This window comes from Pectinophora gossypiella, chromosome 22, assembly GCF_024362695.1.
Source record: "Pectinophora gossypiella chromosome 22, ilPecGoss1.1, whole genome shotgun sequence".
NCBI classification, from domain to species: Eukaryota; Metazoa; Arthropoda; class Insecta; order Lepidoptera; family Gelechiidae; genus Pectinophora; species Pectinophora gossypiella.
In genome coordinates, this window is record NC_065425.1 from 1,066,900 (window position 1) to 1,083,377 (window position 16,478).

The 16,478-nt window shown below is 39.6% G+C and overlaps 1 protein-coding gene across 3 annotated transcripts in view; it reads left to right on the forward strand.

The window, feature by feature from the left end:
* Positions 1–15,436, forward strand: part of LOC126377147 (casein kinase I) — a 35,542-nt gene extending 20,106 nt beyond the window's left edge. For all 3 annotated transcript variants that reach the window (XM_050024832.1, XM_050024833.1, XM_050024831.1), the window contains exons 3-9: positions 1,095–1,216; positions 1,961–2,155; positions 2,848–2,947; positions 4,998–5,100; positions 6,878–6,964; positions 9,158–9,331; positions 13,884–15,436. In XM_050024832.1, coding sequence (XP_049880789.1) covers positions 1,095–1,216; positions 1,961–2,155; positions 2,848–2,947; positions 4,998–5,100; positions 6,878–6,964; positions 9,158–9,331; positions 13,884–13,886 — 784 coding nt within the window. In that variant the 3' untranslated portion in view covers positions 13,887–15,436. The remainder of the gene's footprint in view (positions 1–1,094; positions 1,217–1,960; positions 2,156–2,847; positions 2,948–4,997; positions 5,101–6,877; positions 6,965–9,157; positions 9,332–13,883) is intronic.
* The last annotated feature ends 1,042 nt before the right edge of the window (positions 15,437–16,478 follow it).

Genomic DNA, 16,478 nt, shown 5'->3' on the forward strand with positions numbered 1-16,478 from the left:
AGTAACTAGCCTATTCCATACAACAAATGAAGTACCGTTGGCGCCCACTGTACCGTGGCAGCTGATCGCGCGATGCAAACGGTTAGATGTTTTCACAAAACGAACCACTTCGTGTACGCGACGAAACAAGTCCCGCGGATTTTAACATAACATAGGTGCTAATTCCCGTAAACACCATCTAATTTTATTTTAAGTTATATCTGTCATTTTCTTATCCGCCGAAAAGGAAACGGACGGGTAATCGACAAGCAAAAAAATATGGAACACACGTCAATTTTAAGCACAAATTTAAAACAACCGTCTAAAAATTTTACATTGGCCAATAACCCGACAGAATTATGTTGACAGCACACGTCAAATGGTTTGCATACCAGCGAGATACCTTTTTGATTCGCCCGGGTTATTCATTCATTTCTCATTCTTCCTAAAATTAAGAGCTGTGAATCATCCGTCCCTTTCCTTTTCGGCGGATAAGAAAATAACAGGTATAACTTAAAGTAAAATTAGGAGGTGTCTGCAGGAATCGGGGCCATAAGCTCACGGGTATGTCCCTACTGGGGTAGTCAGAGGTAAGGTCAATGTGGAGAAGAGCGTCTTCTTGTATATCAAAATATTATGGCGCCTTCTCTCATTTCTAGACATATAAATATAACCAAGTAAATTATATCATATCCCATAACATGACTTGCTCTACATAAAATATCGTTTTCAATAAATCCAGTCAAACTCATATTTTAGAACAGTATGCCGGTCTTCCCCGCATAGGTTAGGTTTAAAGAATAGTTATTTCTTACATAAGAAAAAAGTTATAACAATGAAATTTAGATGAGCCGAATACTACACATTCACCTTACATCCATCGCAAGTTGAACTAAGTATGCATAAGAAGCAAATGAAATTCCATATTCAGACTATTATTAGGGGCGACAGGTCCCTCGTCTCCATAAGGTTCATCATCATCCATCTTAGGACTTCGCTCTAATCTGTCAACAGGTTGTGACATTCATTAGCATAGTGATGTACCAGTCCAGATTAGGTCGATCGCTTCCTTTTCAATCTAACAGTATTTTGAACCTAACATAATTTGTCCCCAGATGGTTCGGCTACGAAAAGGAACACAACATCTTGGTGATGGACCTTCTAGGTCCATCGCTCGAGGACCTGTTCAACTTCTGCTCGCGCCAGTTCACCATCAAGACCGTGCTCATGCTGGCAGGTTGGTATTTTATGTGGTGTGCAAAATTCTACAAAAAGGTAACATATCAAATACAATTATTGTTATAATAGAATGTCAACAATAGAACATAATGTCAACAAAAGAAATCCTATTAAAATAATAATATTAGATTCAATCACAAATTAAAACATGTTAGTCTTCATCATCGTCAATTTAAGCTCCATATTCAACAAAAGTTTTTTCGACTCATTTTTAATGCTAGTGGATAGTTGCTTATTGGTCGAAGCCCTCGATATAATTCGCGACACGAGCGGCGCAGTTGACGCTCGTGACTGGTTAGATGACAAACTTTTTTATTTATTAAAAAAAACTTTTTTTTCTTTTTTTTTTGTTTAAAATTTAAGGTTTTTACAATTAAGTTAAAATACTGGCTTGTGGAGAAATGCTTTTACAGCGTCAAAGAATATTTAGACTGTAAATTTTGATGTTTAATTTAGATTTTGATTTTTGATTTTGGTGTTTTCTTATTTTAGTTTTAATATTTTATGAATAGCTTAAGGTATTTTATTAATTGTTATTTATTATATAGGCAGAAGTTAACGTAATGTAACTTGTACCGTCTGTTCTTTCATTGTGTATGCTTGAAAGAGTAGAATTTGGTGATACCTACTTTTTTATGCACTGTAATCTGCGATGTACCTAACCTAAATTCATGCAATAAACGTTTATTATTATTATTATTGTACTTTGATGGAGTTGACTCACCCGCCCACCCCTTTCCAGACCAAATGCTGGGCCGCGTGGAGTTCATCCACTGCAAGTGCTTCATCCACCGCGACATCAAGCCGGACAACTTCCTGATGGGCATCGGCCGGCACTGCAACAAGCTGTACATGATCGACTTCGGCCTCGCCAAGAAGTTCCGCGACCTGCGGTCGCGCGCGCACATCTCGTACCGCGAGGACAAGAACCTTACCGGTCAGTTGACACACACACGCTACACACGACTGTGACGTCACTGTTATGACGTCACGATGATATTACTTTTTTTTTATTATTTATTGAGGATATATTACAATTCAAATTCAGGAATATCTTTATGCAGTAGGTAAGATAGTTAAACTTTGAATCGTCTTTTTTACATATAAATTACGTCTCAGCTTCTCACAACATGTATAGCCGGGGAAGAGAAGCTGCAAGAAAAACCTCAGGACAGGGCCGTAGACATTCTTTAAAACATAAAATATTTTTATACAATTTAGTAATTTGGCTCCCTAATATCAGTTCCTAAATGCCATGCATTCATATCTTCTAAATAATAACTAACCTTATAATAAGCTTTTTTATAAAGTTTCTGTTTAAATACTGTCTTAAAACTGTTCAAAGATAAACTCTGAATGTCAATGGGAATCTTAATGTAAAAACGTAAGGTTTAGTGATCTTATGCAGTCGACTGACTCGTAAAGCATGTTTATTTTTATTCCGGGTATTAACAATCAAGAGGGATTGTGCCCTTTCTAAACATGATGCGATGATGAAGCCGATTTGTCACCATAAAGGTCATTATATCCATCTTAGGACTACGTATCAAAAGTGGCCGCAATTTGTCTTTGTGTCTCTGCCCGCCCCGTGTGGGATTACGGGCGTGAGTTTACCTATCTGTCTTACAGGTACGGCGCGTTACGCGTCGATCAACGCGCATCTCGGTATCGAGCAGTCGCGGCGCGATGACATGGAGTCCCTCGGCTATGTACTTATGTATTTTAACAGGTGAGAACTAATAATAGTTTATTTAAAACCGACACATATATATATATAATTTACATACATAACATAAACTGCCTATATACGTCCCATTGCTGGGCACAGGCCTCCCCTCAATCAACCGGAGGGGGTAGCCTCCGTGGTCTAGTGGTTAGAGCGTTAGGCTCACGATCTGGAGGTCCGGGTTCGATTCCCGATGGGGACATTGTCGAAATCACTTTGTGAGACTGTCCTTTGTTTGGTAAGGACTTTCAGGCTTGAATCACCTGATTGTCCGAAAAAGTAAGATGATTCCGTGCTTCGGAGGGCACATTAAGCCGTCGGTCCCGGCTATCAGCCGTAAAAACACCTCCACCAACCCGCAGTGGAGCAGCGTGGTGGAGTATGCTCCATACCCCCTCCGGTTGATAAAATTTACATAGTCGGTCCCAAAGTTCTGTCATATAGGAAAGTAATGATAAAAAAAAAATAAAGTATCAATCCTTTTTCGAAAATGTGTACATACTATTTTTAAGTACATTTATCAATGAATTAAAATAACTTAAAACTATTCAAAATGTCCTCCCTTATTTTTAATACTTCTCCTGCAGTCTGCGGTAGAGTTTGCCGCTCTAGGATTGGCTTGCACAGCCATGGAAGAAAGTGCATTTCTTAGAGGCAATGACGTCATAAATCGTCTGAAACAGACTTATAAGGCCGATGATGATGATGATGATTTTTAATATCGGCCCTTAATCGCCGCAGCCAGTTGTCTCTCGCAGTATGCACCATATCAATGTCTATTTCAGTGGCTCTACATTTTTTATGGAGTTTAGCACAGACCTTGTTCTCTAAGACCTGCCAAATTTTATAGTCCAGAGGATTAAGGTCCGGGCTGGAGGAAGGCCAAGCATCATCTTACTCCGGATCCGTGCTTCATAAAAGTAATATACCAAGACTACGATGACGATGACGACTAACTACGGCATATTAAGTAGCGTCAAAAATTATTGGAAAGTCGACGGTGTATGGTGACTCACTTCATATCAGCTACGTGCGGTTTGCTCGAACGGAAGTTTCTAGAAGTCTTATCAGTCTTGTTTATAGTACTAAATAAAAGTAAATTGATAAAATTAAATTAATAATAATAATAATAATATAGTTCTTTATTTCTCTCACAAGGTAGGTAGGTACACAAATTTTAGTAAAACGTAAAATACAATTTTAGTTCCATAAGAGAGCTGGAGTCTGTACTAGGCTCAAGGCCTGTATTACAGATCTCCAGGCCCCATACCTCACAGTATGCTAACATTTTGTACTTACATTTAATAACGTAGGTAGATATAAAAAGATCCGCGGTGCACCACAATTTAAGCAAAAGGTGATGTAGGGAGTTGTCGTGTTGTGAGTGTGTTAGTGGGTACAGAAGTAGTTCGAAATACGACGTGATTGCATGAGTGTGTGTGTAGGTGCAAAGAGTGCGAGTGTGAAAAGACAGCAATTTTGCGAGTGCGTGTGGCGCGTGTGCCTGTGTGAGTGTAATAGCGTGTGGTCTAAGTGATAAGTGTAGGGATTTGTTCAGAGTAGCAAAGTTATTGATTGTTTGTGTGTGTGCCTTTATTGTGTATGATAAGAAAATAAAAAAAAAAATTAAAAATTTAAATTGAATTTATTTAATTTAATTTATTTAATTTTTTTAATTTATTAAATTTTAAATTGTTTGATAAGATAAAATTAAATTGTTATTAATATCTCTAGTAAAGTACGACTACGTACTTTGTATCAGTAAGTAATAACCGGGACCAACGGCTTAACTATGAGATTGGTTGAAGCGAAATTGGGTCGTCAGGATCGTAGTAAGTGGAATTCCATGGTCTGCCTACCCCAACGGGAAATAGGCGTGATGTTATGTATGTATGTTATTAATATCGTCGCCTTATGCTGAAAAACCCGTAAGCGCCTTTAGAAAAATCACAATGAAATGAATTTTATTTCAGACTAGCTTAAAAGCTGTCAAAGGAAAATTAGTTTAAGTCTGGCATCAATCTATATAATAACAATTGTTCGTTTGATGCAGAGGGTCGTTGCCGTGGCAAGGGCTGAAGGCCATCACCAAGAAGCAGAAGTATGAACGAATCAGCGAGAAAAAGATGTCTTCGCCTGTCGAAGTCCTTTGCAAGGTATGTGCCGAAGTCAATCAAATGATAGCTTTATAACTAATAAAGTATAACTGCTTATAGAACGGTAACTGTACGCCCCGCTCTAATGAGGATAAAAACTGTCTATGGCTGCGTTTCCATTGACGTGGAGCTGTACGGAGATGAGTGGAGATGTACAGGAATCGACCAATCACCGTGAGGGAGAGAGTGACAGAGCGTCTTCGTTTGTCGCTCTCTCGAACGCTGTGATTGGTCAAATCCGCACATCTCCGCTCTTTTCCGCTCTTCTCCGCTCTTCCCCGCTCTTTTCCGCTCTTCTCCGCCCATCTCCGCGTCAGTGGAAACCCGGCCTATATCTCCCATCAGGTGTCGCTACTGTTGAGTGTTCTTAAATTTTGATAGTTCCCCGTACTATTTGAGTAAACAAATGTATTGTTTTGGTTATATTTTTACACTATAACCCTTTGCTCAGTGTTTAACTGCAAAATCATAGTGTTATATTTATTCCCTAAAGATCGGAACGAAGAAAACTTATAAAAAATACTTATTTTCCATCAAAACTTCCTTTTTCCAACTGATGGCTTCTGTTTCGTAACTCGTCTCCCAAACGGACACGGGATACACTCCACATTGCTCCACATTTTATAGCAATTTATCTTACTACTTATGATGTAAGTCGTTACACCAGCCAAGTCGGGGGCCTTTGGCGGTTCAATAATAACCCTGACACCAGGGTTAATGACGTTGGTAATCCACCTCACAAGCAACACGATCTTCTTATCGTGTGGGGTGTGAGATGGCATTACTTCAATAAGTTGTAACCGGGACCAACGGCTTAACGTGCCTTCCGAAGCACGGATCATTTTACTTTCGGACAATCAGGTGACTAGCTTGTAATGTCCTAACGAAACTAGGGATCACAAAGTGATTTTTGTAACATTTCCCCACCGGGATTCGAACCCGGGGTCTCCGGATCGCGAGCCCAAAGCTCAACCGCTGGACCACGGAGACCGAGCGACACGATAGAAGAAGACTATTCGATGACTAATAATTATTTTAAAGCTTTAAAGTAGTACAAGTCACGTGTAAGTAAACAGCTGATCCGATAACCTTGCGGTCACAAATGTAAACAAGTAGAAACAATGGCCGCTGGTTTGGGTCACGTGCGTCGTATGCGCCGTTTGTTGAGCAAATACGCATGGTTGATTGCTTGGTTTGTCTTATTGGTTAAGAATGGTACTGATTGTAGTACAGTCATGAGCAATATCATATACCCACTTTAGAACCCTGTCGCACTATCATATTTGACAATTAATGAGACTTACGGTTTAATTTGTCAAAAAAGTTAATGTGACATGGTTTCAAAGTGTATACATATTAGTACTCTTGTGACAGGTATAACAGGTCATATCCGCCCAAAAAGGAAAGGGATGGATGAACAAAAATTGTTACGCGGTGACCCTTTCGGACAAAGGGATGATCAACTTGCAATGTCTTCACCAAACTAAGGATAAGTGAATTTTGTGATAAGACATTGAATCCGGTACCTCAGGATCGTGAGCCCAAAGCTAGGTACGAGACCACAGAGGCAGTTAGCAGTCTAGTTTATATTTTTGACGTGACTTATTGTACATTTAAGAGCTCTAAAGGACCCCGTACATAATTTAAGACAGCAGGCTTGAGGGTTTCCACTTGGGCGCAAACCTCGGCTCAGAGCGTCGTCCGAGAGAATGATATTTAGCAGTTTAGTGCTCGAGTAACATGAGTGTTTACTCACAATAATGTTGTATGTCTCCAGGGTTTCCCGGCGGAGTTTGCGATGTACCTAAACTACTGCCGCGGCCTCACCTTCGACGAGGCGCCAGACTACATGTATCTCAGACAGGTGAGTATAGTACACCGCCCACCCACATCTTACTGTTTATACCAACGGCATTTTGTATTACAAAGTAAATGCTGATGATAAACAAAGTAAATGCCGATGATATACAAAGGACTAGGGCCCTGTGCTGGGAGGTTTTCTGGCCACGTCTTTCCCTTGGCGTTACAGATTCCGATGTGGTAGCAGTTTTACAGCTAGTTACATAATAAATGTAATTTTTGACGTTCAAAAACCGCTGACTATGTATGCCAATTTTGAAAAATAAATACTTACATGTTTAATTCCTGATCTCTTTATATTTAAAATGTATCATTATGTTCCTATTATTTTTTTTTCTTAATTCAATGTATATAGGTACCTGAGTCTCCACCGGACTTTGTATTTTTAATCTTTACGCAAAAATTGTTATACCATAGGGCTACTGCGATACAGGGGAAACCCTTGTTACGTAACCGGTACCTTCGCCCGCCTGCTCACACCCATACGCCGTGACCAGCGTCGTTCCACGAGTTCAAGTCAGCATAATTAATGGAACAGCCAGCCTGCTGAGCCAGCGCCCGAACGCGATGCGCTGACGTCAATCACGCCACCAAATTGTGACCTCGATTTAGCCATAATGTAAAATAGTTTTTAAGTAAAATTCAGTGTAGTCCTAACTTCGGACTCATTCGCACCTAGGTTAGTTAGGTTTAGCTGTAAATTTAAAATATAATTTAATTCTAAGTGATTCTAGTTTCTCTTCTTCACCCTCCATCTGTCGCTCACGTAATTGGCGCAGTCGGTAGGATACTCGCGGGTCAGTTCGCGAGCAAATTCAGGCGTATCTCACATCGAACACCGTGCTCCGGGCTGCCCGGGTGACTGTCAAGCACTATCTCGAGTATTCAGAATCTACGTGAAGTCACAACAGAGGTTATCCAAACATCGATAATGAAGAAGGGAACAGAGTGTAATTAAGCCAAGAAAAAATGTAAGAAAAAAGAAAAAGAAGAAAATTATATAAGTGAAGAAAAAAGAGGTCAGAAAAAAAGAAGAATAATTACTTCGCCGGTGCAGTACCTTATGGTTCGTCCCAGCCCTTCAGTGCATCCAGGTCTTCCAGGAATCCCAGAAGCAGGACACCGATGGATATGCAGTATGCCCTGAAGACTAATGTATATGCGTACCTCGCCATCCCCGAAGTCCACCAGGCACCCATGCTCGGGCAATAGACCACCTATCCACCGCTCCGCGTCGTAATAGGCCATGAATTTCCAACATCAGAACGGTGAATTCCTTTCCCGCGTAGGGCAATGGAAATGAAGCGCAGCGAGGACCACACAAGCCACTAAAGGTTCAGTTTCCATATTTTTTCCCAACAGGAAGAGAGGAAAAGATGTCGAGATTTAATGTAACACGACAGACGTACTTACAGAAATGCACCAAAACCTAACAGTGTGGGAACTTCGAGATGAAGCCACTTCAAATTACAAGTAACGACGAAAATTTCAAATGTTATCTAAGTTACTTGCAAGCAATTACTACGATACTGCCGTAATCTGACCGGGAAGAATCCAAGAACCTAACATGATATCAAACCATCGATTCAACCAGGAACATCGATTCTCCGTGCAGGAAGGCCAGGGTATACCACCCTGAAAAAAGATAACCCAAGAAATGGTGACCAGCACTATTCTCCACAATAGTCTTCGAATAGGTGCTGTTCTGAGGGTGGAGATGTTACGTAACCGGTACCTTCGCCCGCCTGCTCACACCCATACGCCGTGACCAGCGTCGTTCCACGAGTTCAAGTCAGCATAATTAATGGAACAGCCAGCCTGCTGAGCCAGCGCCCGAACGCGATGCGCTGACGTCAATCACGCCACCAAATTGTGACCTCGATTTAGCCATAATGTAAAATAGTTTTTAAGTAAAATTCAGTGTAGTCCTAACTTCGGACTCATTCGCACCTAGGTTAGTTAGGTTTAGCTGTAAATTTAAAATATAATTTAATTCTAAGTGATTCTAGTTTCTCTTCTTCACCCTCCATCTGTCGCTCACGTAATTCCCTAGTGCAGGGCCCGCTATTTAACTTGTGTTAATTTTACTTTATTTGGTAAATAAATAATTGTTACTTTTACTTTAAATATATTTGTTTTTTTTTTGAAAAGTGCCGGTCGTGAGCGTATGTTGATGTGTAGTGTGGTCTCCCCGCAGTTGTTCCGCATCCTGTTCCGCACGATGAACTACCAGTACGACTACACGTTCGACTGGACCATCCTGCGGCAACGCAAGCAGCACATGGAGGCGGGCGCCGCGCCGCCCGACCGCCGCTCGCCCTCCGTGCAGCGCCGCGCCGCGCAGCCGCCGCAGCCGCCGCCCAACAACGAGGTACACACCACACACCACTACTATACATAAGACTCTCAACTCTCCGCCCCGCGCCAATGTGTATCGACCGCCGATCTCACCCCCTCTGGGTCTTACTTTACTTCTCTCTCTTTATTTAAGACCAGCGCTCTTGTCGGTGGAGTAATCGCCATTCCCCTCTTCTTCCCGCCAAATCCTACACCTCCTGACACGACACGACCTTCACCTTTTCTTTTATTTGTTTCATAAATGTTCTCCTAGGTCTACCCATTCCTCTCTTCCCTTCAATTTTTCCTTCTATGATGTTTGTCATAAATGAATCGTGTCGTCGGCCAATCATATTTCCTCTCCGGTTCTGTATAGTCCTCACTATGGTTATTTTAGTTATAGTATAAAAAACCAGGTATGCCCAATCCTATGAAAAGCCGCCATTGCTAGCCGTTTGCCGCCATTAACTTGATATCTCCAACATTCCGAAAACGTAAATTTTATTATTGAAAATTAAGTGAATTATGGACTTATGTACTTAATTACTGTTACTTGTCACATATATAAAAATCATTAAAACTGTAAGTTAATCTTTTACTAAAAGTTCAAAATTGCCTTGCAAAGGAAATTAAAAACATTTGTTGTGTGCAATTATTATTTTACGAAATTGCAACGTAGGGTGGGATGACGTCAGCTGGGGTAACCTTAAAATGTTAGCTGTGACCCAGCATACCTGGTTTTCTTATACCATGACAGTAAAGGGGAGTGCACGTGTCTCAATAATATTTTAGTATTATTAGACAGATCGCCTACATGTTTATATTTCAATATAGACAACATTTTACAATAGCTCCAGTGCGCGGGACCAATTAGATCTGTCAAAATACAGAAGCTAGCGTTGTGTCGTTTCACAACGCAATGATGTCCGAAAATGTCTGACCGATCCCCCTAACTTTATTTCCTTTCCAAATCCTACACAATTCCTTCCTCTTTGTAATGCTATCTACAATCTTAACAATTAGGGATTCCTCTTCCTAATCACGTCCCCAATCGTACACAATCCCTCTTTTTGACCATATCCTCCCTTCCTCTTCCTAACCCTATCCCCAACAGACAAAATCCGGTATTCTCCCTAACCTTATCCCCAATCTTTCCTCTTCCTGACCCTATCCCCAACAGACAAAATCCGGGATTCCTTCTAACCTTTTCCCCAATCTTTCCTCTTCCTGACCCTATCCCTTCCTCAGGTGAAATCCGTGCACGCGACGAACGATTCAGCCGCGAACAAGCCCTCGATGAAGCCTCACCAGTCAGTCAGCCAGCTCAAGAAGAAACTCACGGCCCTTTAGACCGGCACCACGCATATCCAGAACCAGTAGCATACCAAACTAGTAGCCAGTGTGTTGACAGCAACTGCTTAGGAAAAACTTGACCTTTGGTTATTAGAAAAGTTTATCCCGCCTTTTCTGGGCTGAAAACCTAACCTAAAATAAATTTGGTAGGTTTTTAATTTTAGTTCTCAATGCCGGAACTCCTTTTCAAATACAAACTGAAAACCCTTTTTTCCACTAAGGTCTCGAAATCTGTTAACCACTAGATAATCATTATTATGCAGCCATTGTTTGTTTCGGGGTTTCTAAAATAGTGACCGGTTTTTGTCATTAAATTAACTTATTCAAAAGCAAGCAAATGTTGGTCTAAAGAAAAAGTAGAACGCTCGGTGACGTATGGATACTTAGTTCATCTTGCGCTTGGATGTACCTCTGACTACCCCAATGGGGATATAGTCGTGAGCTTACGTTATTCAAAAGCAAAACTCGTCTGGAATACAACTTTATTTTTATTTATATATGACATTAAAGCAATAGGAACCGAACTAGGGTCGATAGCGATAATGTAACGGTTCTTTCAAATATTTTTCCTCTTAGACGACGCGACGCCCTGAGCCAAGCGCCCAACTGGGCACCCTCAGGCCTGTTGGTCTTAAACGTTGTACCGGGTGAGAGCCTTCAGCGCTCCCCATTTGTCAGGCCAAGTAGTTAATGCCATCTGCGGCAAATCTACAATAAGTCACGTCAAAAAAAAAGCCGTGTATTTATCGAGCAGTGTTATTGTCCGCACACTGGACACTATTTTGGACATTTGTATTGGAATGAATAGCGATGTGAATAGTTTTAGTTGAAAGCCGAGAAATGCACCTTAGACCCTTAGTACTGAGGTAGATCGCATCTAAAATATTACTGAAGGACTAAAATAGTTATAAAGCATGTTTTCGACTAGTAATGTATGTGTAACGTCAAAATTTTTTATACAAATGTGTTTAGCTTTTACATTAATGGGTAACTTGACATTTTCCTCTTGATGTCGTGACGTCATAGTGATGGTGTTAAGGCCTACTGCGTAATCCAACACTCAATTTATATATTTATTACCTTATTTACAAGATATTTAATGTCCAATTCGACTCCCTCCCTGGATGTAGATTGCTTAAAGGAGTTTTATAGCACTGGCCAGTAAGAAACATTTATTAATTGTTTGTCTATATATATATGCTATTGCATTCCATGTACGTACTTTCATATTTAATGTCCATAATATGCAAAGTCTTTAGATTTATTTTTGTGAAAAACAAAAATATGAATTTAAATATTTTTTCACGATAAAATGTAACATTAAATTATACGCAATATAAGTATTAAATTGAAGCCTCGAGGTGCATTTCTCGACCGGCCTTTCAGATAAATTATAGTCAATTTACAGTTTGACACGCTACGTAAACTATAAAATAATTTTGGCACATTTTTAAGGAACTCTTGCGCAGTGGGCCGTGTCTTAGAGGAAAATTTGTCACGTTAGCACCAATATAGTTTTGTACGTTATGTGAGTGTGAAAGTATGTGTGTGTTTTCTCTGTAAATTTTACTTAATAAGGTTTAAAAGGCAATTAATAATATTATTAAAGTACTCTTTGGTTAGGTAATTGTCTTGTAAAATTAGGCGGGGGAAACGGAATTGATATCATTTTTATTCTTTTTTATTTATAAAAAAATAATATATTTTTCGACTGCCATCAGATTATTTTACATGTAATCTTCTAAAAAATGGTATAAATTATAAAATGGGTGTTGTATACTCTTAAAAATATTGTATCGTTCGAAATAAGCTGCACTTATGAGGGTAATGTGGCGATGTGAATTTTGTATAAATTGATTAAAAACCTTCAAGTATACGATGTTGTCTGCTTTACGATGGCGTGCGCGTGGGCAGGCTCACGGTAATTTGATTTGATTTCCTCATTTTGTATTTATGTCACACATACCGTAAAAGGAAAAGCAACTAATAAATTGAGGATTTAGCGCATATTTTGTTTACAATAGTATTGTTTCATTTGGTTAAACAATAAAACAATTCTGTAGTATTAATGTTGAACTACAACTGGACACGCTCATGTCACTTTCCTATGCTTGTATTCTTTTCAGTTACTCAGAATCGTAATTTACTAGAGCGAGATAAAAAGAGGGAGTGCGATCGCACTCCGATCGCCTCGATGATTCTGCGCGGATTATGCGACCGGCGCATTATCTCGCTCTAGCAAATGACGATTCTGAGTGACAGAAAAGGATACAAGTACAGGAAAGTGCGATACGGCGCAGCCAGCAGGCCTAGCACGCTATCGGCGTGAGTAGAGCGAGTGAATGTCAAAACGCGAGTTGTCAAATTTGACAGACGAGTTAAGGTTCCTCGTTCACGCATCGACTTGCTCGCGACTTGAATATGAAAAGTGAATGAGTCACACAATTGATGTTAAAAACCATCAATTTTGTCATCTCTTATGAAAATACTATCTGTTTTTTCTGTTTCTTGGCTCTTCTATAAGCAATATACAATAATATTTCCTTTAGATTAAGACATCTTGAAAAAATCGCGAGTGTCCCGTTAGTCGCGTGTACCAAAGACTTTATTTTATCTCGCGTCGCGTCGCGCTTACATATCGTGCTAGGCGTGCAGATGTAGTTCAACAAGTTTTAGATTGCGGTTTCATCATCATCATCATCTCAGGCCTTTACATCTTTATCAGATGATTCAAACAGCGTTTCTGTGGCAGCTTTTAAAATGGCTGTATAGATATTAACATAACCATTTAGTTACAAAATATAAAGTAGTTGGTATATTTCCATAATAATATTATACACATATTATACAATACACAACACAATAAATTAATGGCCCCGATTCCTGCAGACACCTCCTAATTTTATTTTAAGTTATACCCGTCATTTTCTTATCCGCCGAAAAGGAAAGGGACGGATGATTGTCAACAAGTAAATTTTAAAACGAATGAATAATTCGGGCGAATAATATAAGCATCTCGCTGGTATGCAATCCGTTTGACGTGCTGTCTACTTAACTCTGTCGGGTTATTGACCGATGTGAAATTCTTGGACGGTTGTTTTAGATTTGTGCTTAAAATTGACGTGTTCCATAAATTCTTTTTCAGCGGATAAGAATACCTTAAAATTAGCTGGCGTCTGCAGTAATTAGCACCATTGTATTGTCGTGTTAAATCTGTTAATTGTTATTCGCAGTGAAAGAGATTACGACGTTCGGCAGCGGCGGGCGGCCCTCTGAAGAAGCGAGCGCGATAGCGTCGGCCCAGCGCGTGTGTCCCGCCCGCACGTCGTCAACGTCAACATCTTACGTCATTACGTCAAAGTGGAGCTCTCAGTGCGACGTCAAGATTCGCATCGGAAGAGCAGACTGGACATTACAGCATGTGACCGGATATAAAACATTTGTCCACTCCGATATTTGTTCTGATTCTGTAGTACCCATAGTGTCTACTAGTTTTGTTTGTATAGTGATATTTGATAACGCGTAATGTCCGATCTCCTAGTCCAATGTGAACCTGGCCTAAGGACTAGCTTTTTTTCTATTACAGAGGCCTTTTAAGTTTAATCGTGAGAAATAACGCGGCAGCCATACCGGTTGTTTTTTTATTAAAAAAAAATACTTCGGTGACTAACTTTTCCGTGGTTAGACGCGGACGCTAGAGATTTTTTTTTTACTTGTATTATAGTTTGATAAAGCTGTGTAAGTTCATCAGGAAAGCATTTGCAATAAGACAATTGTAAGAAATCTATACATTATTCAGTTAGATTATCTCGATGTTTATTATTGATAGTTTGTTGGTTTACTTAGTTTAACGATATAAGTTCTCCTAATTAGCTAGTGTTTACATTCATTTTAATTGATTAAAATTAGAGCCGGATGTTTCAGCGATTTTCATGGAATAACGCAAAATGTAGCTGAAATGTACCGGCGGTGTCGACGCGATGTAACACAATATTGGCTAAAAACGTTCATTAAAAATTACTGATAAAACTAATTATTAATAGGTTTCTGTATTAAAAAAGAAAAATCTAATTAAAAAATCGAAAAAAAAAGAGTAGCTTAAGTGAAACTGATTTCAGTTTCTTTGGATCGTGCCGGCCGAGGGCGCAGAATAGAGTAAGGCTTATTTTTTTTTTATTTTACTATATTTTTTTGGCAACACGACACGAAATTGTACATAAAATTCACTGCGGTCGGTGTGGTCCAAAGATATTGGTACATATGTATCGTATATTTTAAAATAATTGTAAATATGAAACAGTGTTCATTTTAACTGTTATTTTTTTAAGAACACGCAGAATTTGGTTTGTCTGTAACGGCCGGTTGCTCAAGACATTGCTCACGACGCGAACGTTAACGTAACAGACATAAAAATAAACTATTATGAACTGAGTATCATTACTGTAACTCATTAGGATATTACGTGCTAATAGCGGGTGAATGTCTTGAGGAACTGAATGAATAAGAGATATACAATAAGAAATGGAAATAACGTTTGCATGGGGAAGAGTGGTTGAGAGCGAGGTAGTGTCAAATGGGGACAAACTGCACACGACAGATAACGGACAATCAATGGAATTAGCTTTTTCTTTGTGATATAAAGGATCTCAAGTCAGAACTTAGTATATCAACGCCTTAACCCTGGGAACTGAGAAATAGACAACTGACAATTTGTCCCCAATTGAATGAGTAAACTCATTGTACTGCACTTTTAATTATAAATTAATAAATAATAATAAACAAGTAACATTTCGATTTATTTTCACGTGTAAAACAACTTCGCAGAAGAGCAAACTCGCCGAAACGGCAATTTATCAAAGTCGACTAGTAGTAGTCAATCCGTGGGGTAGGTCCAATTTGTTCCATAGAACATGACGTCATTGGACAGACTTTTTTCCCATTATGTTCTATGAAACTATATACAAGCATTTCCCCTGACTTTTTTATTAGTGACGTCATAAAACAAAATGGGAATTGTCTTTTCCAAAATTGTTCCATGTCCTTTGTTTGGCTAGGACATTGCAGGCTGAATCGCCGTGTGCGTCAAGCTAGCGGCCTCAAAAAAAAATGGGCACGAAAAAATAATTTGACCATACCAAAAAATAGTACTCTTATTGAAAAAAATAGTACCTGTTGTAAAAAAAATTAGTACCATCACGGTTCTGGATTTATAGCCATGTTTTATTGCACTTGCTAGCTTGACGGTGAGCGAAATTTGGCGAGAGTTAACGACAAGGTCTTTCGCTTTGATTTAAACGCCAAAAAATAGTACCGAAATAGTACTCACCCCCTGCAAAATACCGAAAGTAGTACTTCAACGGTTCCAAAGTTATAAAGGCAGTTCTTTGATCCCGCTAGCTTGACGTTTTGAAAATACCTATTATCTGGAGAATGCTTGCATACTTCAGTTTGTAACTAATGTCAATAAACTTGTATGAAATAGTACTCCCTACCATCATAATTTGGACCTGATTCTCTTTGTAGAAATATGTCAAAAAGTCATTATAACCTATGTCATACCGATAAAGAAAGATGATTCCGTGCTTCGTAAGGCACGTTAAGCCGTTGACCCGGGCTGCTAGCCTCTACCAACCCGCAGTGGAGCAGCGCGTGGTGGAGTATGCTCCATACCCCCTACAGTTGAATTGAGGGGAGGACTGCCCAGCAGTGGGACGTATATAGGCCGTTTGTTAATATTACATTGCTCACAACCGCAATCCTAAAGGGATTGGGTAGGCTCACATGTCTTCAAGAAATGAAGAAATGCAATGAACCATTTCTATCGAGAT